At 50.9% G+C, this 25,465-nt stretch overlaps 1 protein-coding gene and 1 non-coding gene across 4 annotated transcripts in view; both read right to left on the bottom strand.

The window, feature by feature from the left end:
- ITSN1 (intersectin 1) overlaps positions 1 to 25,465 on the bottom strand; it is a 200,873-nt gene that overhangs the window by 23,051 nt on the left and 152,357 nt on the right. Inside the window, exons 28-31 of one of the 3 annotated variants that reach the window (XM_057696296.1) lie at positions 22,762 to 22,879; positions 20,895 to 21,086; positions 2,093 to 2,214; positions 329 to 435 (exon numbers count right to left, since the gene is read on the bottom strand). In XM_057696296.1, coding sequence (XP_057552279.1) covers positions 329 to 435; positions 2,093 to 2,214; positions 20,895 to 21,086; positions 22,762 to 22,879 — 539 coding nt within the window. Of the gene's footprint in view, positions 1 to 328; positions 436 to 2,092; positions 2,215 to 20,046; positions 20,516 to 20,894; positions 21,087 to 22,761; positions 22,880 to 25,465 lie in introns of those variants that run through there. The other 2 variants (XM_057696297.1, XR_009047657.1) reach the window with 2 other exon arrangements.
- Positions 9,399 to 9,471, bottom strand: TRNAR-CCU (transfer RNA arginine (anticodon CCU)). The gene has a single exon. It is a non-coding gene; the product is annotated as a tRNA-Arg (tRNA).

The raw sequence follows: 25,465 nt of genomic DNA, 5'->3' as shown, positions 1-25,465 counted from the left end.
CCACCCTGGATGGAGCCGGCCAGTGATCGGGAGCTGGAATCGGCCCAGCTCTGTTCATTCTAGAACCACAGTAGAAGCAGGAAGTGGGATGCCTGAGCGATCCACTCTCCCCAGTGAAAAGTTGGGGCTGTGTTTCCAGAAAGCATCAGGGCGAGAAAGAGCGATGGTGCTGGTGAGTGGAAATGAGGAAAAGAGGCAGAAAGAAACACAGGGCAGCATGCACGGGGCGGGGGGTGGGGGAGGGGTGGGGAACACATGGACGAAGCCACACGGCAGCGCTAGTGTGTGAGGGCGAAGCCAGGCTGGGGATTAGAGAGGAGAGGCTTACTTCAGTAGTTTGATATTACACATAATCAGCTCCTTCCAGTTAACAAAAATCATAGCACCCTCTTTTTCTGTCAGCAGCTCAGACTCCATCAGGGGTTTCTGAAAAATCTACAGGTGCAGAAAACGAAGCAGTTCAGAAAGCAAACAGTTAGCTCAGAACGCAAACACACGCACACACCCATCTCTTCGGAGCCGGCGGAAGGACTGAGGCGTCCACGGCTTTGCTGGGAGGCCCAGAAGCTGCAGAGTGAATGGAGCAGGTGGCCCTCCCTCTGCCTGGGGTGGGGAGGGGTGTGTGGGTTGGCCGGGTTCCCCATCAGGTCTGCACCGTTTTACAAGGAGGCCCACTGAACTCTAGAGGATGGACCTTAACGCCACCAGGACTCAGCCAGGGGTCTGGACAACGGCACTCAAGCTCTCCCCTGCCACAGTGAGGAACTGGACACGGGGGGGAGGCGGGGCTGAGAGGTGCCTAGGTGGGGGTGGCTCCCACCTTCCTGTCCCCAGGATCATCTGCGCAGACAAGCCTCGGGAACTCCAGGGGCGCAGCCCCAGCAGCCGGGCCTCCCACCAGCAGCCTCGGGGACGGGATGGACTCCGCCGCTCTGCCCACAGCCTGGGCTGGCCTGGGTTGGAGCCCGCTCATACAGGCCTGGTACCGGGTGGGTGCAGCTCCTCTCCTGGCCTCCAGGAAATTAAGGAGCCTGCCCAAGCTCCGCGTGGGTGGGCAGCTCGCAGCAAATCACAGATCTCGGCTCAGCCCGACGTGGCGAGCCTCTGCCTACAAACAGGTCGTAGCTACCCCTGGAGGCAGGCCGCTCAGTGGAAGCTTCCTTAGGGATGCGGACAGCCTGTCTTTGAAATAAACTTGGCTGAACCGAGGCTGACCCCTGGGAGCCCTTTCTTCACGAGTCCTTAAGCCAGTGTTGAACCTGGCATATACCTGGCCACTGCACAAAGTGCCACATCTAAGGGGGTGACACTCACATCCTAGATACCCGAGACAGTATATTTAGTGACCATCACATGTCTTGAGAAATTGTAGGGTGACCCCGACGTCCAGCTCTGCAAACCCCTGTTTCGTAATATGGCAACCTCCCATGTGAATGGGCCAAAGGCTTCCTGAAAAGCAAAACATCCCAACTCTGCATCTCCCCATGCTTCTGGGCCAGGCAGACAAAGCACTTCAACAGCTCCCCAGGAGGAGAGTCAAAGTGAGGCATCAACCGAGATGGGGGGGGTGGGTGCCATGGGGAGGGGGTGCACGGGGCCCCAGGAGGGAACATCTTCATTCTTTGCAACAGATTTGTCTCCAGGATAATATGTAGCACGAGGAATCATTCAAGGTATCAGCCAGAGGGCTGCCATTTTCAGATGCCACCACTGAAGGCCAGGGAGGTGATGGCACTTGCTCTGTGGCATCCATTAGTTGGTGGCTGAGCTGCAAGTTCTCCAAGTGGAGTCCCGACTCCCACCTCACGGCCCGTGTGTCCCCTCCCAGGCACTCCTCAGGGGCTCGTCTGTCCCTGGCTTGAGGGGTCTCTGTCCTTTGAGGGGAGGACTCACAGTTGGCCATGGCTGAGAATTTAACCGTCTTCCCTTGAGTGAGAATCTCCTACGTGAGGTACCATGCAGATGCTCCCACACATCAGAAAGCTTCTCAGACTGGGAATCAGGACCCAGGCCTCCTTGATGGAGATAGCCCCTCCCCACCCTCTGCCAGTTCCCCCTCCCCCCCCACCCTGGCACCCCCGGCTGCCCTCACCTCCGTGACCAGCTGCAGGTCATTTACGTAGTTCTCCTCCGTGACAATGAGCTCGTGGATGTACCCCTGTCGCTTTCTCTCAGTTGGGGTCAACATGTCCAAGAGGTGTAAGTCTGAACACCCTGCAAAACACAACCGTGGAGACAAATTAGTCCACATCTGGGGAAGCTCGTCCAGCTTCACTGGGAAGATTCCCTGGGTCCTCATGGCCGCCGGGCCCTGTGGTCTCACTCCAGTTAGACAGTGTCGTCCCCTAAAAAGATATGTCCACGTCCTACCCTTGGTACCGGTGAAGGTGACTTATTTGGAAATAGGGTCTCTAGAGCCACCAAATTAAGAGGAAGTCGTACTCAAATAGGGCATGCCCTGATCCAGTATGACTGGTGTCCTTATAAGAAGGTGACACAGAGACAGACAGAAGGAATGCCACGTGACAACAGAGGCAGGGACTAGAGTGATGTGTCCACAAGCCAAGGAACACCAGGGATTGGCGGCAGCTTCAGAAGCTAAGGGAAAGGCACGGAATAAACTCTCCCCTGAAACCTTCAGAGGAACATGGCCCTGCTCGAACCTTCATTTTGGACGTCCCACCTCCAGACCTATGAGAAAATACATTTCTGATGTTTTCAGCCTGCCCAGTTTGTGGTCATTTTTTACAGCAGCCCCAGGAAACTAATACAGGTGGCACATCCATGCTTCAGCAAAGCCACTAAAAGAGTGGCAAGAGAGATGACTTAGTGGGGACGTCCCTGGTGGTCCAGCGATTAAGACTCCGTGCTCCCAACGCAGGGGGCACGGGTTCGATCCCTGGTCGGGGAACTAAGATCCCGCATGCTGCACGGCACAGCCTAAAAACAAACAAAACAAAACAAACAAACAAAGAGAGAAGACTTAGTAACAGTTGGCCGACATTTCCTGAGGGCTCACACCGTGCCCGTTGCCGTACCAGGAGCTGGACACTGACAGCTGTGTTTAATGCTCACATAGACACTACGATTATTTCCACTGTACAGACAGGGACATGGAGGCTTAGAGAGATTGCCTCACCCAAGCTCTCTCAGCTGGTGGTGGAGAAGCTGAGATGGGACCCTGACACTTTGACCCCAGAGATTGGGCTCTACCGCAGATCACTACTGTTGGGTCCGAGCTACAGGAGGGCACGTGGTTACCCTGGGGTTAGTTTTTGCAGGATGAAGTGGCGGTGCTGAGGCTCCTGATAGGCCCAGGGACAGGGCAGATGTGGGGCACATCCAGATGCTGCTGGGCAAACTCTCCTGGGTGAGGCTGCTGTCCAGCGCCTACAGGAGCTGAGTGGCAAGCCTGCAGGTGGACAGGAAATTCCTCCAGGGGCAGACAGCCAGACACAACTGGGGCAGCAGGTCCCCAAGGAGTGGGCTCTGCTGACCTGGGGTGGGGCACGCCCAGCCTGTGGTGCCTCTGCTCACTTAGCTGGCTATTTGGGGTCTGTCTGCTTCAAATGGTCTCAGGTTATAGGCAGAGGCTGCCCCCTGACACAGACTCACTGGAAGGAGGGGTGGGGAAGCTCACAAACCTAGGGAGTACCCCTCATGCAGGTCTGGACCCACCGCTTCGAGGTCAGCAGTCCCTCCACCCCCCTCCTTTTTATCAGGGGTTCTTTGTTCAATCACCGAAACTAGATTTGTAAAGTAGACTGGGAGATGCTGTGGATGTAGGTGGGGGTGGGGCGCCGAGTCCCATTCACTTGCTTTTCTCATCCCTTCTTCACCCCCACAAGGGGGCGCCAAGGAGCACAGTGTGAAACCCCCGGCAGGACACCTGTGGTTCTCAAAGTCGGGTCACTAGTCCTGCAGCATCAGCAGCACCAGGGAGCTCATTAGAAATGCAGATTCTCAGGCCCCTGCTGAATAGACTGTGGAGCTGGGGCCCGGGAATCTGATTTAACAAGCTCTCCAGGTGACTTTTTAGTACACTATAGCTTGAGAAGCCTGTTCTGAACTCTCAGGGGTTCCTCAGAGTTTCCATCCTCCTCTGAGGAAGTTTCTAGGCTCCTGACTGATCTAGTCCATATGCTGGAAGCTTCTGCAAATAGAATGATCCCTCTGGGGCGAATGACACCATGGACTTCTTGGTAAATGCTTCCCTGCGCCCGACATGAACTCCGAGCTGGGGTGCTTCCAGCCTTCAGTGTTGTCCCCTCCCCTGGCCAAATGCCCTTTCTAGAATGCTAGAGTTTCTCTTTCTGGGACAGGACAATCCTATGATGGGTAGATGGATGCCGGGAAAGCATTGAGGATCATCACGTTAACACCCTCCACGCCCTTCCATCTGGAACCTCACTCAAAGCCACTGCAGTGCCACTAAACTGCAATTCCACAGGGCCACGGGCTGAGTAGGAGCCTTTGTGCAGTTCTGCAGATGTTTCTGGAAATTGGGCCCTCTGCTGAGCCACCAGCTTGGCCCAGCTGTCCTTCCTGTCTCGGTACGTTTATTGCATTTTATTAAAACAATTTCATCGACAATGGATCCTCAGGAAGGAAGTCATGATGGCTCACTTGCTGGGCTCAGCCAACCTCTGCTGAGCTGCCGTGTGAGTCCCGGCTTACGGGAAGCTGAGTGATGTCACCAATTTCTTTGGCTTTCATTGGGAAAGCCACCCAGGAAACATTCTTGAACTTGGGAGGAAAATATCTCACTCTTTCCTTATTCTTCCCAAACTTTCCTGTGAGTGAGTCCAAGGGCCCAGGAGTAAGGCCATTTCTAGTTAAAAGATAGGATGCAGCCCCCGCATTACAGAGACTTAAATGAACTCAAGGAAGCAGAGTCTCCCCTGCAATTTTCAGGACATTCCTTTCTGCAGGGATATCAGAGTACTGGTACAGACCAGCAGCTCCCAAACTCAGCTCACACACACCAGGCAGTGACGTTTGCAAGGATACAAACAATGGGCTAGTAGGTAACACTGGTTGGACCAGTCTTCCGCACATCCCCGTAGGTCACAGTTCCCTTTGCAGAATCTGGTGGGTGCTATGAATTCTTTCCTCAGAAAATGTATATATACAATGCACACAATAAACACATTTTGCACACAATTTTATAGGATTTGCAGACCCTCTTGAAGCTTGTTCATGGATCTCATTCCTTCATTCATTTGACAAATATTTACTGATATCCTACTGTGCTGGGTGCTGGGAATTCATGATGGAAGAGGAGAAATGCCTGATTCCGAGAGCACACAGCTAAGAATGCTGGGGTCCTCAGCTGGGGGTGGTGCCGCCCCCGACAGGCTGAAGATGATACCGCCCCCAACAGGCTGAGGCTGGTATTGCTCCCCACCAGGTTGAGGGTTGCACTGCACCCCCACCCCCACCCCATCACCAAACTCCAGGCTGAGAACGCATTCTGGGCTGTCATGACGGGAAGTGGCTGCTGGAATTTGGGGGGCTGAACCAGGACTGCTAGATGAGCTGCAATACACAGGACAGAGAATGGCCCACCTCCAATGCCAATAGCATCCCACTGAGTGACACTCCTAGAAACTGACACCTCTGCAGCAAGGATGCTGCACGTGACCAGAGACACAGAATGCCCGAGGAACTGGACACAAGACCTGTGAGGAAAGATGACAGGAACTGGCTTGCTTTGAATTTCAGAAGTTCATTCTTCTGAGTCTTCACGTTTTATACAGTGTGGTTTTGAAGAAGCTCAGAGCCAGAGCAACAGCAGAAGGTCCAGGGTGGATTTGGGCCATTGGTCCAAGAACCCCAGGTGCCGGGGTCAGTTCAGGGTGAACTGACTGTCTCCTGCTCCTGGGGGTCGGGGGGCATGAGGAGGCTGCATGGCCTTCTACTCTGGGCAGCCCCAGCCTTCGGACAACCCAGCCAGCAGGCTGCGAACTTTGAGGGACAGGGCTGTGTGGATCTGGACCACTTGCCCCAACAAACCCCACCCTGCGCTGGCACCCCTACCAGCCTGCCTAGAGACAGAGGGATGGTCCAGATGACCTCTCCAGGACCCAGAACACAGTGAAAAGCAAAGGTTTTGTGGGGAGATTCGTCTCAGCGTTATGCGCCAATGGCGTTGGCTTGGAACAGTCTTTTCAGCTACTGAACGGACCCATAGGACGCTGTTTCAAAGATTCTTGCTGGTGAATGCCAGACCAAGAGAACCATTAAAGGCTTGAAATAAGCGCTTTGAACTCAAAAATATCCTTCCTTTGAAATTTTAATATTTAGAAAAACAAGAGAGTTTAAAAACTCCATTATTCAGAGCAGGGTAAGTGGAAAAGACATTTCAAATAAGAGAGTTTTCTTTAGGGGTGGAGGGACATGGTCCTTCTCTCCTCTGGGAACCAGAATAAACATGGTTTGCCGGCTTCCTTTCCCAGTGAAAAACAAGAGGGTAAAGCACAGCAAATAAATTTCATGAACATCTCGGTGTGATGGAGGGATTCTTATAACTAACTATAATCCACTTGCAGCTGAAATAATATTGCAAATGACTCCAGACAGTCAGAAACGATCCTCAATTACAGCCCACATAAAATTCCTAATCTATGTGCTGTCCCATATAATTCCATACAGTTAGACACATCTACAGAACAGAGAGAGCCAAGATGCCCCTCTGAAAGGATTTGAGTCTGGGGCACTGCAGAAAAATAGCTTACCCAAAAAAGATCATCTTGTTCCCTCCAGGGGACGTTGTTCATAGGAACAGCATAATCTAAATAAATTGCTTCATTACAAAAGTAATCCTTAAACACATGCTTATTGTAAACAGTTCAAAAGACACAGAAGTATTTAGGGTAAGAAGCGACTGTTGCTCCTCTCCCTACCCTGAATCATTCTACTTCCTTTCCCAACAGGGACCATAATTTTTAAAACCAAACCAGGCCCCACAGCAAGCTGGCTGCAGAGCAAAGCAAATAAACAGGGCTCATTCCTGTTATGAAAGGGCCAAAATATACTATGAGGTGGTCGATAAGTATGCATTGAGTTCCCCCTGAAGTCCAAGAGACACAGAAATAAGCAAGGTAATGTCCTTGTCCTCAAGGAGACTCACAGCCCTGGGGAAGACTGGACATGAAAATCAAATTTAAAATAACAAGCAGTAAAGAAAGGGCCTGTGGGCTGTGCCGATGGTGGAGGCTGCAGGAGCTCAGAAAAGTAGATGCTCTCTGTCCTGATGGAGGAAAGTTCTATGACAGCCTGGTCCTACTTGCGCCCGGTTTCTATATGGCCAGGGAGGATGGGACCATTATGTTGGGGGCGTGAGGGCCAGTGTGCCAGGTAAAAGCAGAGATGCTGTGAAAGATAAGGTGGGAAGTAGGAGGTAGATAAGGTGGAAAGTAGATTACAGAGGCCGTGATGCCGGAGGGATGGGGAAAGAGCTATATGGAAGCTTGGGCAATGGTTTTCCATCTTTAAGGGAAAGGATCTACCAATGTCTCTGGAGACGTTCAGCCCAGATCTTTGGCTAAATGGCCCCGGGTCAGCAGGATCCACGTGAACTGGGCTTCTGGAGCTCCTGTCTACACAGAAGGCTTCTCCAGGGTTGGCCTGAATATAGGAAACGGGAGCCTCGTGGCCCTGGTGTCTCCTGCCAGGTGAGCACACTCCCCTCAAGGCTACACTGGGTTCTCCTGGGAAAACGAATTAAATCGGGTTGCCCTTATTGCCTTCAATGACTGTGGTCAAAGCACTTTGTCCTCACCCTGCAGCTGATGTCTGAACCCCCTCTTCTCTAAGCTGCGCACTAATGCGTTCCCGTTATGACCAAGACTGTGCTTGACGCTGGGATTCGGTGATGAAGGAGCAGATTGGTGCTTGTCCTGCGGAAGACCCGGGCTCCTGGAGCCTGGGGCATCCCATCCACACTCTGATCCTTGCCGATTCGCAGGCACCTTGTAGAGGGCACCATGCACCTTGTCATCTGTTCCTGAGACCTCAGAGGTGCAAATCCCTAACTCCACCCAATGGCACCAAAGACCCCCTGTCCTATGTCCTGCTGAGCCCAGGCATCCCTCTCCAGCCTGTCCTGGGGACCCACCAGGGCTTTCTACTCCGCCGTACTCCAGTCACAACCCAGAAGCTTAAAAGCACCAACGTGGTTTCCAGATAAGCTTAATTCTCTCCCAAGAAGGAGAACCCAGCTACATGGCTGCTAGGCAATTTAATGACTGTTGAGAAGTGATGACAATCAAATTACTCTCAGGGATAAGTCATCTCTTAATTTTGCATCATTAAGAATGTTAGCATTTTTTTTTAATCAAAGGCATATCATTCATGGCTTTATAACTGATGCTGGAATTCCTGGCACAGCCTCAAGTGCCCCACGGTCTGCATTTGTTAGCTCATTTCTGGCCCCGTTTATGTCACCAACCTTGTTTTTCTTTGTTTCTGAGTTCCCACTTTCAAAGTGCGCTATCCTGCAGTATTTTAAACAAATCCTTTGGGTACACAAGGCAGATTGGGGTGTTGGAAGTACAGGCACACTTTTATTGCAGTATGAGGAAGGAGGCCATAGTTTTGATGAAAGGGATCTGGGGATATTTTCCAGAGGGGGAGGAACTTGAGTTGGACTTCATCCAGCAAATGTCAAGGTGGGCGGGGAGAAGTGATGGATCAGAGCAGAGGGAGCAGTCGGAGAAAAGGGGAGTGAGAGTGGGGTGGTGGGGCCAGGAGGCAGGTGAGGAAGAGGGAGGCAGAGGCTGGGCTAGCAGGGAGGAAGGAAAGTTAACACGGATGCTACTCTGAGCCACACGGTTCCAAACGCTGTATGTTCACGGACTCATGGAATCCTCCCCCATCATCCTATGTGATAGCTACTGCTGTTATTCCCCATTGAACAGACAGGGGAACCGAGGCACAGAGAAGTTAACAGACTTGCCAGAGCCTCAGTTAATAAAGGGCAGAGGGGATCCGACCCCAGCGTTCTTGTTCTCGGTCGCTATGCCTCTCGCCTGATGGAAGGGTGATGTATCCGTCAGCCGGGCTGCTGTAATAAAGTTCCACAGACTAGGAGGCTCAGACAATAGAAACAAATGGTCTCGCAGGTCCAGAGGCTGGAAGTCCAAGATCAAGGTGTCAGCAAGTCTGGTCTCTTCTGAGGCCTCTCTCCTTGGCCGGCTGTCTTCTCTGTGTCCTCACGTGGACTTCCACCTGTGTGATCATCCCTGCTCACTCTTTGTGCCCAAACCTCCTCTTCCTAGAAAGGACACCAGTCTGATTGGATGAGGGCCCACTTTGATGGGCCCCATCTTTTTTTTATATATATTTATTTATTTATTTGGCTGTGCCGGGTCTTAGTTGCAGCATGTGGGATCCAGTTCCCTGACCAGGGGTCGAACCTGGGACCCCTGCGTTAGGAGTGCAGAGTCCTAGCCATTGGACCACCAGGGAAGTCCCCTGATGGCCTCATCTTCACGACCTCTTTAAACGTCCCCATCTCCAAATTCAGTCACATTCTGAGGTATGAAGAATAAGGGTAAGGGCTTCAATATATGAATTTTGGGGACGCAATTCAGTCTCTAACAGGCAGGGAAGTACAGTCGAGGAGGCTCTAGACGATGGAGCGAGGAGTCTGGATTTTCATCTTTGGTTGTGGAGCCAGGGAAAGTCTGGCTGGGGCGGGTCACTGTGGCAGCTGCATGGAGGATGGAGGGGCCATGGCTCTCGAGTTGGCCTGAATCACCTAAGGAGCCTTTAAAAAGCTCAGGGTCTCTGCTGTACCCCAGACCCATCAGAATCACCTAAGGAGCCTTTAAAAGGCCCAAGGTCTCTGCTGTACCCCAGACCCATCGAATCTGACTGGCTGGGGTACAACCCAGGTGTCCGTGACTTGTAAAGCTTCCAGGTGGTTCTGATGTGTAGCCAACAGTGAGGACCACTGCTCAGGCAAGCCATGAGAGGAAAGCTTGCCTAGAAACAAGGCGTCTCGTGCGAAAAGGGAGCGAGACTCAGAAACTAGATTTGTCCAGGCACACGCAGGATGAGAGTGGCCATGACCGCTGAACTGAATCCAGCCCAAGGCAGCTCACTCAGGCTACTTGTCCAAGGAGACCTGATGGCCATTACCATAGAATGCCACCCTTTAAGGCCATCCGCACCCTGGAGCCCAGGAACCTCTGATGCTCTGTTCCTGGAAGCCACACTGCCACCACCTAACCCCCAACTCCAGCGCTGGACCTTGAAAGATTGCATCGCTCGATGCTCTCATTTTACGAATGGGACAGCGGCATCCAGAGACGGATGGTGACTTCTGTGATCAGGAATAAAACTTCTGTTCTTGCTGTCTTGGGAAATGGAAACTCACAAGGAAACCACGAGCTTCTGAAAGAGTGGGCCTCAGGGTGGCACATACCCAGGGCTCTCCCAGTCCATTCCTGGAGGACCAGTTGAGAGGAAGCGCCTGTCCTTGGAGCTGGAGGCTGTCAGGGGCCAGCAGCTGGGCTGGGTCAAGGCAGCTGGGTCTCCTCTGAAAATGACCTTGGTTGACCAGTCCCAGGGCAGCCCCAGCCCATGGGAAGTTCCGGACACCAAACCAGCTCTGGGTGGGCCACAGGGATAGGCACGGACTTCTCATCCCAATGGAACTTTCTTCGTAAGGATCTAAGAATAGCCTGGTCCCCTGAGGTCTCTCCTAACTTGGCAAAGTGACCCCGCTGGAACACAAGAGACCACCTGAGCCCGTGACATCTCCTGCTCATTCTCAGCAACTGCAGAGATGCACCCAGGTCCCTGCTTTCATGGAGCTTCCATTCTAGTGGAGGGGAGACAGAAAACCAAACACGAAATCAATATATAGTATTCAGAGTGGTGCAAGGTGGTGACAAGCAAGACATAATTAATAATCTCACTTCCTGTCCTAGGGTCTTCTCATGTGGATTTTTTTTTTTTTTTCCCTGCACCACACTGCTTGCGAGATCTTAGTTCCCCAACCAGGGATTGAATCTGGGCCACTGCATGAAAGCACCAAGTCCCAACCACTGGACCACCAGAGAATTCCCTCACGTGGATGTATCTTTTCAACAGTGGTGCCTTCCCAAGCACAGCTGGTGCAGGGTTCTAGGCCACACACAGTGGGGAGACGGGACACTGGGATGTGTCCCTCCACCCCCAGCATCACTGGGAAGGAAGGAGTGAGCCTGTGGAACAACAGGGGGGCAACATGGGACTGTCCACCACCGATCACTTTCCGAGCTACGGCCATGAGCTTGGCACCCTGGGGGATACACAGTGTGAGAGGTAAGGGCTGCCCTCCAGTGTCTAAGCTGACGGGGAGGCTGGGCGTCATGCAATAGTAAATATAAAGGTGGGTACCATCGCTATTTACTAGTGCTGTTACTGTGCAGGTCCTCGTGGCATAGGACCTGACTCCCAAGAAGCTCACAGTCTAAGGAGGGAAGAAGAGTGTCCCCGGTGTATGCATCCGTCTCCTTCCACTCAGCTTATGTATGATAAGTAACTAGGACTCTGAGAAGAGCTCAGACATGGCGAGTTAGTGGAGCTAGCCAAGGCAGCAGAGAAAGGAGTGGGGCAGGTGGCAGACAGAGGTGGGAAAGACGGGGTGAGGGCGATCCAGCTGGGGCCCACCAGTGGCTTCAGCTGGATGCAACAATCGTGGAGAGGCGGTGAGGAGAGTGTAACAACAGAGGGAAGGTCTGGTTGGGTAAGACTCAACAGGCAGGGCGGGGCTGGATGATGGGGGTCCATGGACCCATGTGCATGCACCACCTCCCCTTGGATGTGCAGACACAGAGAGCCCTGGGAGGAAGATGAGGCTCAGGGAGGCTGAGTTGTATAATCTCCAAGGCAGAGAAAAACCCCACGCCCATGCTGTCTGCCCAGCAGGATGTCATGGTGGGGACCAGTGGATTTTTTTTTTTTCCTGGCCACACCGCACAGCATGTGGGATCTTAGTTCCCTGACCAGGGACTGAACCCGTGCCCCCTGCAGTGGACGTGCAGTCTTAACCACTGGACAACCAGCGAAGTCCCCAAAGCGGACCTTTCCATCAAGTAATTTGGAGGTCAGAGGAGACAGTTTTCAAGAGAGCCAGTTGGAAACCCACTGGGGCAACAGAAGCCTGGACTTCTGTTTAGGGTCATCATGGTGACCTGAAAGGTAGCAGAAAGAATGAGGAACAACATTAGACCAGCCTGGGACTACACCTCTTTAAGCATCAGTGTCTCCTCCTGGAAGTCAGAATGGCCACAGCCCCTGCACCTGCAACCTGTTTTGATGCCAGAAACCTGGAAGGTTTTCAGATGACAGCAGCCACCTAATGGTGGTCCCATCAGCAGCTCAGAAAGGAAGACTCTGGTGGGGGATGGCTGAGCACAAATGGGCAAAAAGGTAGAAGTAAATGAGGAGAGGGCAGGGCGGGGGCTGCACGTGGGCAGGAGAAGGGAGCAGACCAAGCGGGGTCTCGAGGACCAAATGCAAGATTTGGGTTGTTATCCCAGGAGGACTGGGACCCCCTGCCTCCAGATGGTTTTAAGCAGAATTAGTTGGGTTGTTTTGTTTTTTTTTAATTACTTTACTTTATTATTTTATTTTATTTTATTTTGGCTGTGTTGGGTCTTCGTTGCTGTGTGCTGGCTTTCTCTAGTTGCAGCAACTGGGGGTGTTCTTCACTGTGGTGCACGGGCTTCTCATTGCGGTGGCTTCTCTTGTTGCAGAGCATGGGCTCTAGGTGCGTGGGCTTCAGAAGTTGTGGCACATGGCTCAGTAGTTGTGGCTCTCGGACTTTAGAGCGCAAGGCTCAGTAGTTGTGGCTCACAGGCTTAGTTGCTCTGCGGCATGTGGGATCTTCCCGGAGCAGGGATAGAACCGGTGTCCCCTGCATTGGCAGGTGGATTCTCAATCACTGTGCCACCGGGGAAGTCCTAGTTAGGTTTTTAAAATAGCTCTCTGACCATGGGATGGAGAAGAGTCTGGAAGACGGCAAGCATGGGGCAGGTACCAGGTAGAAGACCAGTGCATCCTCACGGGAGGAGCAGGAGAAACTCATCAACCCTCGGGGCCTTCGCACTGGCTGTTCCTGGGCTTCGAATGCGCTCCCTCTTGATGTTTGGATGCTGACTCCTCTGCAGTCAGATCTCCACCCCAAGTCACCTCTCCAGAGAGGCCACCTGCTGTAGCCCTGGCCCTCTGTCACGCTTGTCCCAGTTCATCCACCACCAGCTGAAATGACTCTGCTTCTTTGTCTGCTGGTGGCCTCCTCCCACTCCTACGAGTTTCAGGAGAGCAGGTGCTTTGTCTGCTGAGGTTGCGCTGAGCCCAGCCTCGTCACCTGCATCCACATTCCCGGACCTCCCAGGAAGTAGTGGGAGAGGAGCTGCGCGCTGGAAATCGCAGGCAGGCTGGTCTCACAGGTGGTGTCCTGAGCCTTTGACACAGTCGGGGAGGTGGGGGGGCGGGGACAGAGGAAGGGAGGGAGAGGACGGGCAGATGTACTTCTGCCCCTTGAGGATGGGGTGGGGTGAAGCTTCCTGCTGGAGATCACATCAGCAGATGATGCAGATGTGTGAGGCCTTTCCCACGGGGGCCCCAGAACTCCAAGGTAACACCCCAGAGAGGAGAGGGGGCATCCTGGCTGTTCCTCCTCCACTGGGGCAGTCTGTAGGGCTTGCGGTCTGCTGGAGGCCCGGCAAACAGGGCAGAGGTGTCCAAGGCCTAAAGCTCCGGATCCTGAGAAGCAGCTCGGGGTGTGCACAGGGGGGTGGGAGAGAATTAACCTCCAGTCCTCAAACGTGCTGGGGGCGGCTGCTCTGGAGACGGTACCATGGGGAAGCACCCCTGGTGATACACGTCCCTTAGCCAAGCGGCAAGGTTGCTTTAAAAAACAAGGAGTTTCTGGCACGTTTAGGGGCTGAACGTTCCAGTCTTTGCTGGCAAGAGAACACAAGGCCACAGAATGCAGTGATGAGAAATAAAGGACCCAGTGACTCAGTGCCTGTGTGACAGGTTTATTGTGGAACGCCACATGAGCCTGCCAACACAGTCCACAGACGTGACATCTGAAAGCCTCGTGCATTCCACTGGCTCTGTTGGCCTCCCTGCCACCAACCAGCCGTGTGAAACCCGGGGCGGCTTCTCCCCCTCCGCTAGGAGATCTGCCGAGATTATGGCCCAAGTCCCAAGTGTCCCTGCACGTTCAGGGAGCACGGGAAGGTGTTTGAAAAAGCTGCTTGCTTCATTTGACATGGGTGGGCCTCCCGCTAACAGAGAGGGGCCTCGATTTGCGCGCAAATGAGTGCGACGTCTGACCGTTTTCAGGGAAGCTGTCCAAGCTCTTCTCTCTGAAATCCCCATCTGCAAAAAGCACGTTTTCTGAAAAGTCTTAAAATGCACGCACTCCTTGTGCTGCCTGGGTTTCATGCAAGAAAGCAGGAAGCCAGTTACATGGGTTCTGTGATGCTCACCGACGAGGCGCAAACGCCTTTTCTCCCCAGCAACAGGAACAACAAGGCTGATATCTCTTGGGAGCTATCTGCTAGGTGTTACTATTATCTCTCCATTGGTCAATGAGGAAAATGAATCCCAAAGATGTTAAGTAATCTGCCCACGACCCCACAACCAGCGAGGGCCAGAGCTGGGATCGGAACCGCTGCTCTGAACTGCCATCTTGTGTTGCTTCCGAGCCTCCAAGAGGGCCCAGGATACAGTTATGTGGCGCCCCCATCCCCTCCTCTACTCTCTACCCACAGGAAAATAAAATGTCCCAGGGGGTTCCCTGGCAGTCTGGTGGTTAGGGCTCGGTGCTTTCACTCCTGTGGGCCCAGGTTCAATACCTGGTTGGGGAACTAAGATCCCACAACCTGAGCGGTGCTGCTGAAAAAAAAAAAAAAGAAAGAAAAGAAAAAGAGAGAGAGAGCGAGAAAAGAAAGGGTTCCAAAATTTTAAGAGACATGGAGTCAAATATTACACTAAACTTGTAGATAAGCTATGTTATTATATATGGCAGCCAAGGAATGGAAAATGGAGAAGCTACAGCAACACGTGTGCTTAGGTTGGCACAGAGCGAAGGTAAGCGTGCGTCTTTGGAAAATCCGCCGGCGGCTGGGGTGAGAAGGATTCAAGGCTGAGGAGGCCCGTGGCGTCTTGAGCCTGTGTATTAAAAGGGGCAGCCACGTGCTGGAATCCTTCCCCGCCGTAGCAGCCCCAGCAGTGGGAGGACCACATGAGGGGAGGCGGACTTGCTCTCCATCTTTCCACAGATGCAGCCACTGATGATGTGCAGGCAGGCGGCTCTGAAGCCCTAGCAGAGACACGGCTGCTCTGCGCACACGCACAAGGCAGAGAGTCTGGGAGCTGCCTTTGAAAATGTCACTGTAGCTCCCAGACCCTCAGCTACAAAGCACAGGCTGTGTGCCCAGGGTTCTCTAAGATTTCAACTTCATCAAATAATCTGGGATGAGGGGGAGGGGAGAGCATCTCTGCATGTACTTGCCGCCACCGTAGACCCTTCCTGTGTGGGGGCCTGGATGCCACAGAATGGATTGGTGTGCATGACTGTCTGTGGCAGGGACTGAGGGAAGGGGAAAGGACAGCTTGGGGCATGTAAGGGGAGTCAGGTTGGTCAGTACTCTGAAGCAGCATCCTTGATGAAAAACCGCAGCTCAGAAGTGCCCTTCCCCTCTCTTGGATCAGTTAGGAGAAACTACATCTAGAGGAGGCGCTGTCTAACGTTTAAAAACATGATGGGCGGAGTCAAAGGAAGGGACGCTTCCTCTTTTGAGGCTTGTGACATCGTCTGACACTCGGTGCCAAGCAGATGTGGGAACAGCAGCTGTCAGCCTCGGCCAGCATCTTCAATAGAGTGACACCTGTCTGCTTGCTGGTGGTACTACGTGCTCACCATTCACCCACTGTTACCAAGCTACTAACGTGGGCATTTAAGTCTCCTGTAAATCACTGTCTCTCTTTGTCTGTCTGTCTGTCTGTCACACACACACACACACACCCAGCCTGTTGACGAAATAATCACACTGTAGCTTCTAAGAGGCAGCATGCTTAACAGGAAGTTGCACTGACACAATTTTTCAGCTGATTCTCACTTTCTACAAACAAAACCTTAAATTTTTATGACTCAAGTTACATTATTAAAAAGTTTTCATTTTAAAGAACAGAACTTCCAAGAGGCAACGGAAATCTTTGATATGGAATCACCACACACCAGGAAACATTCTGGAAGTCTGGTTTTACTGTGTGGAGTTTTCCTAAAGAAAGGCCCAAGAGAAGTCTGGCTGAAGTGAAATATTCACATCAAGCTATCGTGATCTTTGGCCTTATTATGTTTTCCTATCCTACCAGATCCAAAATATCAGATATTTTGAAGAAAGGGCTATTTTTCTGTGCAGTTTTGGGCCCGCTGGCATTCCATGTAGTTTCCATAAAAATTCTCTTGGGTATTTTGGGAACTAAAAAGAATGAATAGGATTAACTTACAAATTTGCTAGAAGGAAAAATGAATATTCACTTTCTCTCAGAAGTGATTTTCACTCTGCCAGGAAGCAGGACTGATTTGTTAGGCCCGTTCCCCAGCTGAGACCCAGGCTGGCACGGAGACCTGGTCCAGACGCAGGGGCAGACGCCCTGGCATCCTGGTCCTCAGGCCTCCTGCACCCACCAAGGGTCAAGAGGCTTCAGGAGCAGCCCCTTCCAAGGAGACTGCTGCTCTCAGGAAGCTCACACCTAAAAGTGGAAGGGAACTGGAGACAGCCCGGTCTCCTCTCCGGGAGTGATGGAGAGGAGACCAGGCTGTGTGCCAAGAACCGGAAGTCGGTGCTTCTCTCTCGTTCCCTAATCCCTGGACCCACCCATTCGACAGGCACTCTTCGGCACCTACCCTACTATGTGCCCGGCGATCACACAGTGTATTAGGTTGAACCACATGAAATTGCCATTTTGTAGGTAAGAAACAGGAATACTGGCAAATATTTCATATGGTTAAACCCATCACTCTGAGGGTTCTCCTAAGCTAGTGTTCGCACGTTTTTCTTTTGACGGCATCAGAGGTGGAGAGGACCCAGTCATCACTTGCTAGGGGATCTGGGCCCGCCTGCTTCCCTTCAAAACAGGGTGGACATGCAATGATGTAATACTCTGTAGCTTTATATATATATAGGGGAATGAATCCTTGCTTTAGATCGGCTTCTCCCAGATACCACTTTATGCAGAGGCAGCCTGGAGCTTGCGCCACGTGGCTGCCTTCAGCGCTCCGGGCCCTGCTCTGCACGGTGGAGGCAGGTGGACATAGGCAAGCAAGTCAAAACTGCAAAGGGAAGGCCCTCTCGTTTGTCCTCTTCTTGTCCATGTGCCACTGGGTCAAAACTGTACCCAAAGTTCAGTCGCAAATATATTCGCCCAGAGCAACCAGGGGAACATCACTCACAGCAGCCAGTGGGATGAAACCAGGGTTTCTCAACCCCGGTACTGGTGACGCCTGGGGCCAGATCACTGCCCGCTGTGGGCGACTGTCCTGTGCATTGTCGGATGTCTGGCAGCGTCCCAGCCTCTGCCCACTGGGTGCCACGGTCTTCCCTCCCGCGGGCTGAGAGGCCCCGAGTCAGATGCACACTCTACAAGCCAGTGCAAACTCAATGATCTGTGAGGGGGAAAGAGCAGTTTCCGGGGGACCAAACTGTGTCAGCAAACCCAGAAGACAGCTGAAAGGGATGATCTACGGAGAGGGGACTGGAGAAAGAGTTACGCAGAGTATTATAGGCCATTACCCACCTTGACAACTGTATCCCTGCTAGCCAAGCTCAAGGCGGGAGAGGAAACATTGACTTATACAGGTGAAGGGTCCCGGGCCAGAGACGGGGCTTCGCTGCACAAGAGGGAGGCGGGGGGACAGTGATGGGATCCCTCTGCCCACCTCTGCACCTCTGTGTGGCATCTCTGCCTCAAACAGCCACTTCTCTTCCCAGCTGCATCTGGCTCCTACCAATCCTTGAGGTCTCTCTCAGCTTAAACATCCCTTTCTCCCAGAAGGGTTCTCTGACCTCTCCCTGCAGCTGTCCTCCCTGCCTGGTCAGCCTTGGATATCCTGCTCAGTGTCACCTGGCATCCATAGTTCTCCTAGCATGGAAGGTATCACCTTCTCTCCCTCTCTCTCTCTCATACACACACACACACACACACACACACACACACACACATTTATGTACATGTATTCATGCAGTAGTTGGGTTTTCTGCTTGTTCCTCCCATTAGAACATGAAATCCACGAGGACAGGAACCCCGTCTCTATGGACAGAGGAGCACACTCTCCCCAGAACCCGGGGGCGTCCACATGATGGATCTCTCCCTCCCAATATTTGCTGAATTGACGAAGGAAATCACTTTTCCACGGAATGGCAGGGGAGGGCCCGTAAGTGAAGTTCCTGAACGGACTCAAGCACGTGGTCATTGCAGCCAACGATTCCATCAACGTGTGCACTGGTTTGTTTTTACAAAGGCAACGAGACTGGAGCGTGCGAGGCAGAAACGGATGGAGAACAGTGTGGAAGATGTGAAAGTTTCCGTATTTACCCACGTCTGTATGTTCAACAGACCGTTACCGTGATACATTTCTCGGACAGATGCTTTGAACTCTGAGTCACATCGCACACCTGTCAATGTATCCATCGCACATACCAAGAGCCCGATGAGATGGTTAAGTGCAAAGCTGGGCGGTAGTTCTGTTCTTCAAAAGCAGTATTATGAGGGGTAACTGCCTGCATATTGATCGGGGAGGGGTGGGTAGCAGGCTAAGAGGGAGGGCCGTTCAAAGAAGACTCAGGGAGGCTCTCATGGTGTCTTTCTCACCATGGACACCTGGGCAGCAGGCCACCTGACCACGTCCAGTCCGCTTGGTTCCCCATCGCCACTGCCAGCTTCCAACATCAAGAACACAGAGACATTTCCGTCTAACTTTTATATGAAGAATTTAATTATCTATACACATAGCTAATTCAAAAGGTGGTATTACAGTTGTTAAAGCCGCAGGTTTATATATTTATATATTTTACATTCATATCCATGAAAATACTGACGCATCAGGGAACGAGGGGGAGTCCTTGCTCTCGGCACCGTGCGAGCGGAGAAGGACCTCTACACAATGGCCAGCATGGACTCCCCGAGGGGAGAGACGTCAAGACAGAAGATCGCTACTGTTAAAAAGTCATTAGTAGAACCGCTAGGCTGTGCTTGAGGCCCCCCGCCCCGTTTGCTGTGCTGTCGGCAACGGCGTTTTTATTGAGAGCTTCCAACTAGTGTTTAAAGGACAAACATGGCTTCAGCTACAACACATCCAACACATCAACAGACCGTGAGCTCCATTTCATATTAATCTGTAGAAATTCCACAGTCTAGTTAAAAAATGTAAACATTGGAAATTAATTGCAGGGAGACTCCTATACATTCTTTCTTGTCAAGAAAACGACTTGTTCAAAATACGTCATTCCATGAAAAGTCACTGGAATAAAACCTGGTGTAACAGAGACTAAGGCGAGATTGTAGGTGGTGTTGATCGTAACAGCCTCAGTGGTGCTGTCTACGGATTTATGGTATGAAAAGTACGCCAAATTAAAAACCCAAAACAGAAAACACCAACTCAACCGGATAAATCTGAGACCAAACAAAAACACAGATGCTTTCTCATGTGGCTACAAGGTCACTGTGCAAAATAAAATTAATGCAATACGATTAGAGCATCATACAAGGTAATAGCTTTTGCCATGGAAAGAACTAATTTCTTATGTACAGGATGTATTATTACATGCTCAGCAAGGTACATCTGATACACACAAACAAGCACAAAACACCTTCTCTTTAATTGGCCTCATTCCACACGTCTTTAAAACAGATACACCGAACTTCTCTGCACTTCTATAGCAGGGGGCAAAAACCCAAACGACACAATTTAGTTGGTAACACTGGACAAAATGAAAGAAAAAAAAAAATACATCAAGTCTCAGATTTATGGACACTTGGAACATTTTTTTAATAGCACATGCAGCATTCCTTGATAGTGGGTCTTTTTGCAAAACCAAAATAGCAAAGAAGTAATTCATTAATTTTTTTAATTAAAAGGCTAAAATATTTATTTAAAAATAATTTGAAAACTATGGAAAGCACCTGTGCCAAGGTGGGGGGAAGTCAATTTGAGTCACTAGGAAAGCCACAAAAGGACCCACTACCCTGTGTATTTTTGTAATTGTTTTGCTTCTACCTCTGCAAGTAATAACTCAACATTGCCATCACATGCAACTAAGGTAAAATGAGGTAAACTGCTCTGCAGTGAGTTCTTCTACTCAGAAGGCAGGAGGTGATCATGCTGGAAGTCACATGATCAAGGCTGCATCTCCCATCAATCCCTCTGGGCAGTGATATGGGATAGTGGGTCTCTTTGAGGACTTTCAAGCCTGAGGGGGGGATGGACAACATATGATTCCTAGAAAAAGGAGGAAAACAACACATAAGCAAAACAAAACAATGAGCAAAATTCAAGCTAGGAAAATGAGTCAGGCATGTAAACAGCATGGTGCCAAAATGATTAAAAGAAAAAAAAAAAAAAAGGAAAAAAGGGGGGGGAGGGGAGGGAGGGGACATGCTACAGAAGGAATGATTTAAAAAAAAAAAACCAAAACAAAAAACAAAACCCCACGAGTTAAAGTCTCGCATTACAGAAGGTCTTCAAAGAGACTGTTGCGAATGCAGCAATGGTCTAGCTTTAAGTTCTGCAAACAAAGCTCAGCAGAATCAGAGCAATGCTGCATGTTTCACCAAGAGACACCAGAGAGGAGAGGCAACCGAGCCGCCGGGGCACTTACATTGCTGGCTGGGGTCCGTGTCTGTGGTCAGCTTCACGTAGTTGGACGGGAAGAGCCCCACCTGCCCGTGGACCTCTCCCTTCCACCAGTCGGGGTCCTCCTTGTTGAGGACGTTGATGATCTGGCCCTTGTTGAAGGCCAGCTCGTCGTCATTCTGCGCGCTGTAGTCGTACATCCCAATCACCTGGCACACTGCGGGAGACAGGCGGGGTGAGCAGTGGCTCGCAGGGCGGGCCCCCCAGGGGGTCAGCTATTCCGTGTCTCATCCGTGTCCTTTCCCCAGGGGACAGGACTACGTGGAGGGTTCTGATGGGCTGTGTGTAGTGTGGGCAGTAGAGGAAGATGGGGGGTTGAAAACCAAGACGACAGCAAAAACGTCAGACCGAGCCTTGAGTGTCTCTAATATCTTCCTCTTTTCCATGCTCAGTTGTCAGCAGAAACTGTACAGGGATAACTGAATACCATGGAATCATTTCTATTTGAGTGCAGTGACACGCCTTCAAAATGCTGACTCGGAACACTGGCCCAACTGCACACACAGCTGGGTATCACGGACACTTTACAGTAGCTCTGTCTTCTGATTTTGCTTTTTTGTTTGTTTGTTTGTTTTTGTTTTTTTAGGTGGAAGGTAATTATCATCTGACCTCCAAAAAGTTCAATGCTTAGTGAAAAGAAAAATCAGTGTTTTATTCTGTTGTACCTTCGTGTCTCAAAATTTTCCCTCGAAGAAACAATGTCCATATTCAAGAGCAATTTTTCTTTTCTTGTCTTCCCTCAAACCTACAGGAGGTTATGCTGTTTTTATTCCCTGGCATTTTTACACTTCAGGTAAGTTTAGTGAGTTACCCCCAGTTAGTCTTTCCTAACCAACCTCTATACAGGCTTAGGCTTTAAAGATGCTCCAGCTAATTCAGTCACCTCGGCAACTGTTTCTGTGGGTTTTAAACCAACTTGATGAGGGGGCACGGGCAGGCCTCCCCAAGGGAGAAGAGATCCAGCCGGTACCACACCTCTCTGCCCACATGAGGCCATGGCTCAAGCAAAGGGGCCCAGCCGGGGTTGGGAATCAGTCACAGAGCTGGCCAGGCCTTTCATTTCTTGCAAAGGCTGCCAGGTTTTAATCTGCTCTCACTGGGGATGTACAGCATAGACATTTAACCACAAGGTACTGAAACGAAGATTCTACATTTTCCACACATGCCACCCAAGCATTGATGGCTTAAAGACCTAAAGCAGAAGTCTGCTCCCCTAACCTCACCCATCTCAAATATCACTGAAGCATCTAATTTGGTCTCTTCAATCAGAAAATAGCCAACCGGCTCTGCGGCAGGGCCCTCTGTTCCTTCTTAGTCCTTTAGGAGAGCGTGTATAATATCCTGCCCATTAAGCGAAGCCCCTCTGTTCACAGGAAATGTCACAGGGGAGCTATTTCGGTCTTTACTGAGCAGCACATTACAACCAACAGACCCCTGTGGCCTCCCAGCTCAATCTCCTGACCTATTCAGACCTCGGCCATTTATTTTTAGGAGGCCCTTTTTGTCCCCTCGCCCCCCAGCCCAAATCCCAATTTAAATAGCTGGAAGGAAATCAAGAGAAAAATCTGGCTTCAGTGGCACAGTATTCAGGGCCCCTTAGGAAGCCAGTTCCAACAAGGGCTCTGTTGTACCCAGCACAGCAAAGCTGCTTAGATATTTGGTCCTTTTGAAAAACATATTCCATATCATACTGGTTGGATGTCAGCCCCAGCAAGTACAAGAAGTGCTTACAGCCAATGTGAAAGACAAGCAAAGCTACTTCACGAGAAAATCGAGTGGAAAGGCCACCACGACGCATGCACCGTTTCCCAAGCAGAGTGTAAACGGCTTACCTGCTGGGGACGCCGTCGGCTTAGGTGGCTCTGTTGGAGTGATTTTGCTCGTGCCAGGGCTTAACAGTTTGACATAATTAGCAGGGAACCAGCCTATCTGGCGCTTTTTCCCACGTGCCTAATAAAAAAAAATATATATTAAAACGTTTCAAAGGTTCGCGTTCTTTCATGTTACAGTCCGCACTTACACCAAGTTTACATATAACTGAAAACCAAATAGCATCAACAGCAGAGTCTATGGATTACTATAGAACAAAATGAAAACATGGTAGCTAAAATTCACGTTGCGGTGGCCATCAGTCAGCAAAGCCTAGAGTGTTTTTGCACAACGGGCTGGATCGTGTGAACCACACTCAGAATACAATGCCGTGCGTACAAGATAGAAAACGCTGCTCACAATTTCAGGTGATGCAGAGATTATGGTTCATGCCAATGTCATATATGGATTTTAGGACTAAGAATACTAATAATAGTTCCCAGATAAAGAGAGTAAGGCTCAGAAAAGTTAAGTGATGATCTCAAGGTAACTGGCTAGTTCGTGGCAAGCCGATATTCACACGTCTGCGATCTTCTTATGGATAATAATTGTACAAAACAGGATGACGTACATGCAATACACGGAGGACACAAGGAGTCTAAACTTGACCTTGCTTTCAAAAGCCGTCAGGCCTACGTGGTGAATCAGCCACATTTTCCACCACCATTCTGTCTCCTTCACTTTAATCTAATTCAACACAAAATCCATTCGTTGAGTGTTCACATGCCGGGAGTTGTTGGAAGGGATAGTGTATGACGTGGAGGAACTTGTAATAAAGTTTGTGAACTAAGACTTGCAATCCTGACACAATTCTATGAGATGAAGACTAGTTAGGGATGCTGAGAAGTGCTATAACTACCCTTCTGCACACCACCAGGAGCAGAGGACTTGAAACAATTTACAGCAGGTACACACACACCCCCCACTCCCGCCCCAGAAGCAATGCTTTGATAAAAACAGTTGCTTCTGGGGGATGGGGTGGGAGGGAGACGTGAATTCCCCTGTGTAATTTTAAAATGTGAAACCATGCGACTATTTTACCTATTCCAAAAATAAGGAAGTAAAATTAAGAGCAAAGGAAGCTTCCCACCGTCTTACCTCTGCCCTCTCATCTGTCAGTTTATCCAGAGGGATACTTCTGGGTTACTTTTAGAACACAGATCAAATTTCACTTTCCTTGCAGTCTGATAGATTTCATGCTCTTGGCTCAAGGACTAAAGCTTTTATTTTCAGAGTGAAGTCCGTGGTTGAAGCCACCCCTTTGAAAGTGACCCCATGTTAATCTATCAAGTATATACTGCTGTAGGGCCCATGACAACCCCACCACTTCCCCCATCCCTGCAGCTTCACAGGGCTGAACCCAGAGCTCACTGGCAATTTCTTCATCTGTGTATCCACAGGGGAGAAAGCACCAGAGTGCACCCCGCACCCCCTGGGGCATGGCAGTTGGGGATCTGTGGATTGCAAGAACCACTCGATCCCCTCTTTTGAGCAAGGTACTAGGGGCGTGAGGATGAAAAAATGTGGTTTCTGCCTTCAGAGAGCTGATAACCTACATGAGGAAGTAAGAAATACGCATGGAAGTAATATCAGCATCAATACTAAACACCAACAGTGGTGCAGGCATCGGGGCCACCATGGTTCATGGGAAGAAGGGGTCACTTCTGGTGGGATGGTCACAGAAAGCTTCCGGAAGAGGTGGGATTTATCTGGCCGGTTCTTGAGGAATTGGGGAGAGGCGGAGAGGACCATGTGGGGAGACGCTGCGGGCAGAGGCAGGGAGGCCTCGGGGTCTGCGGGCTGCTGCTTGTTTTCAAGAGAGCAAATCACTGAATGAGGCTGGAGCGCAGATGCTGCCGTGAGAGGTCAAACTGGTAAGACCAAAGGCTGGAAAGGGAATAGGGCACCTGTGGGGAGCCCTGGCTGGCAGGCTGAGGAGGAGGGCCAGTGGGGACCCCTCCTTAGTCTTCAGAACAGGTGAGTCACACAAGGATGGGAAGGCCAATGCGGCAACAACTCGCTACGAGAAACGTGTCACACCGACCTGAGGAAGGCCTTCCCGTACCAGGGAAGGAAGAGACACATTCAAAAGGGGGAGTGGAGGGACCTCCCTGGCGGTCCAGTGGTTAGGACTTGGCACTTTCACTTCCAGGGCCCCGTGACACTAAGATCCCGCAGGGGAATCTTACTGGCGGGGCAGCAAGATCCTGCAGGCCATGCACCGTGGCCAAAAAAAAAATCAATAAGTAAAAAAAAATGTTTTTTAAAGGGGGGTGGGGACTTCACTGCTGGACTCCAATGGAATCCCGAGCCAATAAACGGTCTCTCGTCCGCCTGCGGGAGGGGGCTTTTACGGGTGACCACCAGCGAGCTCCCAGGGCAAGTTCTGCTTTTGGCTACTCCAGGCTGTGCCTTCTGTTCCGGCCAAGATACATTTCTTCAGTCCACCAGCTCACGCTTCACTCTCCGGCACTTTAGTTTTTAATTAGCTGCCGCCTATGCAGAGAAAGGCACTGTATTTCTTACTTCACCATGACATAGATCTTTGCCTTCCTGACCAAGGTTTGCCTTGACAGAATCATGAACTGAGGGGACACACACACACACACACACACACAGGAACTAAAACTGCTGTGCTGTACAGATGTGGCTTTGAATGCAAAGGCC

Source organism: Hippopotamus amphibius, chromosome 10 (genome assembly GCF_030028045.1).
Source record: "Hippopotamus amphibius kiboko isolate mHipAmp2 chromosome 10, mHipAmp2.hap2, whole genome shotgun sequence".
Classification (NCBI taxonomy): domain Eukaryota; kingdom Metazoa; phylum Chordata; class Mammalia; order Artiodactyla; family Hippopotamidae; genus Hippopotamus; species Hippopotamus amphibius.
Note: the sequence above shows the minus strand (reverse complement) of the source record. Positions and strands in the feature narration are given on the sequence as shown.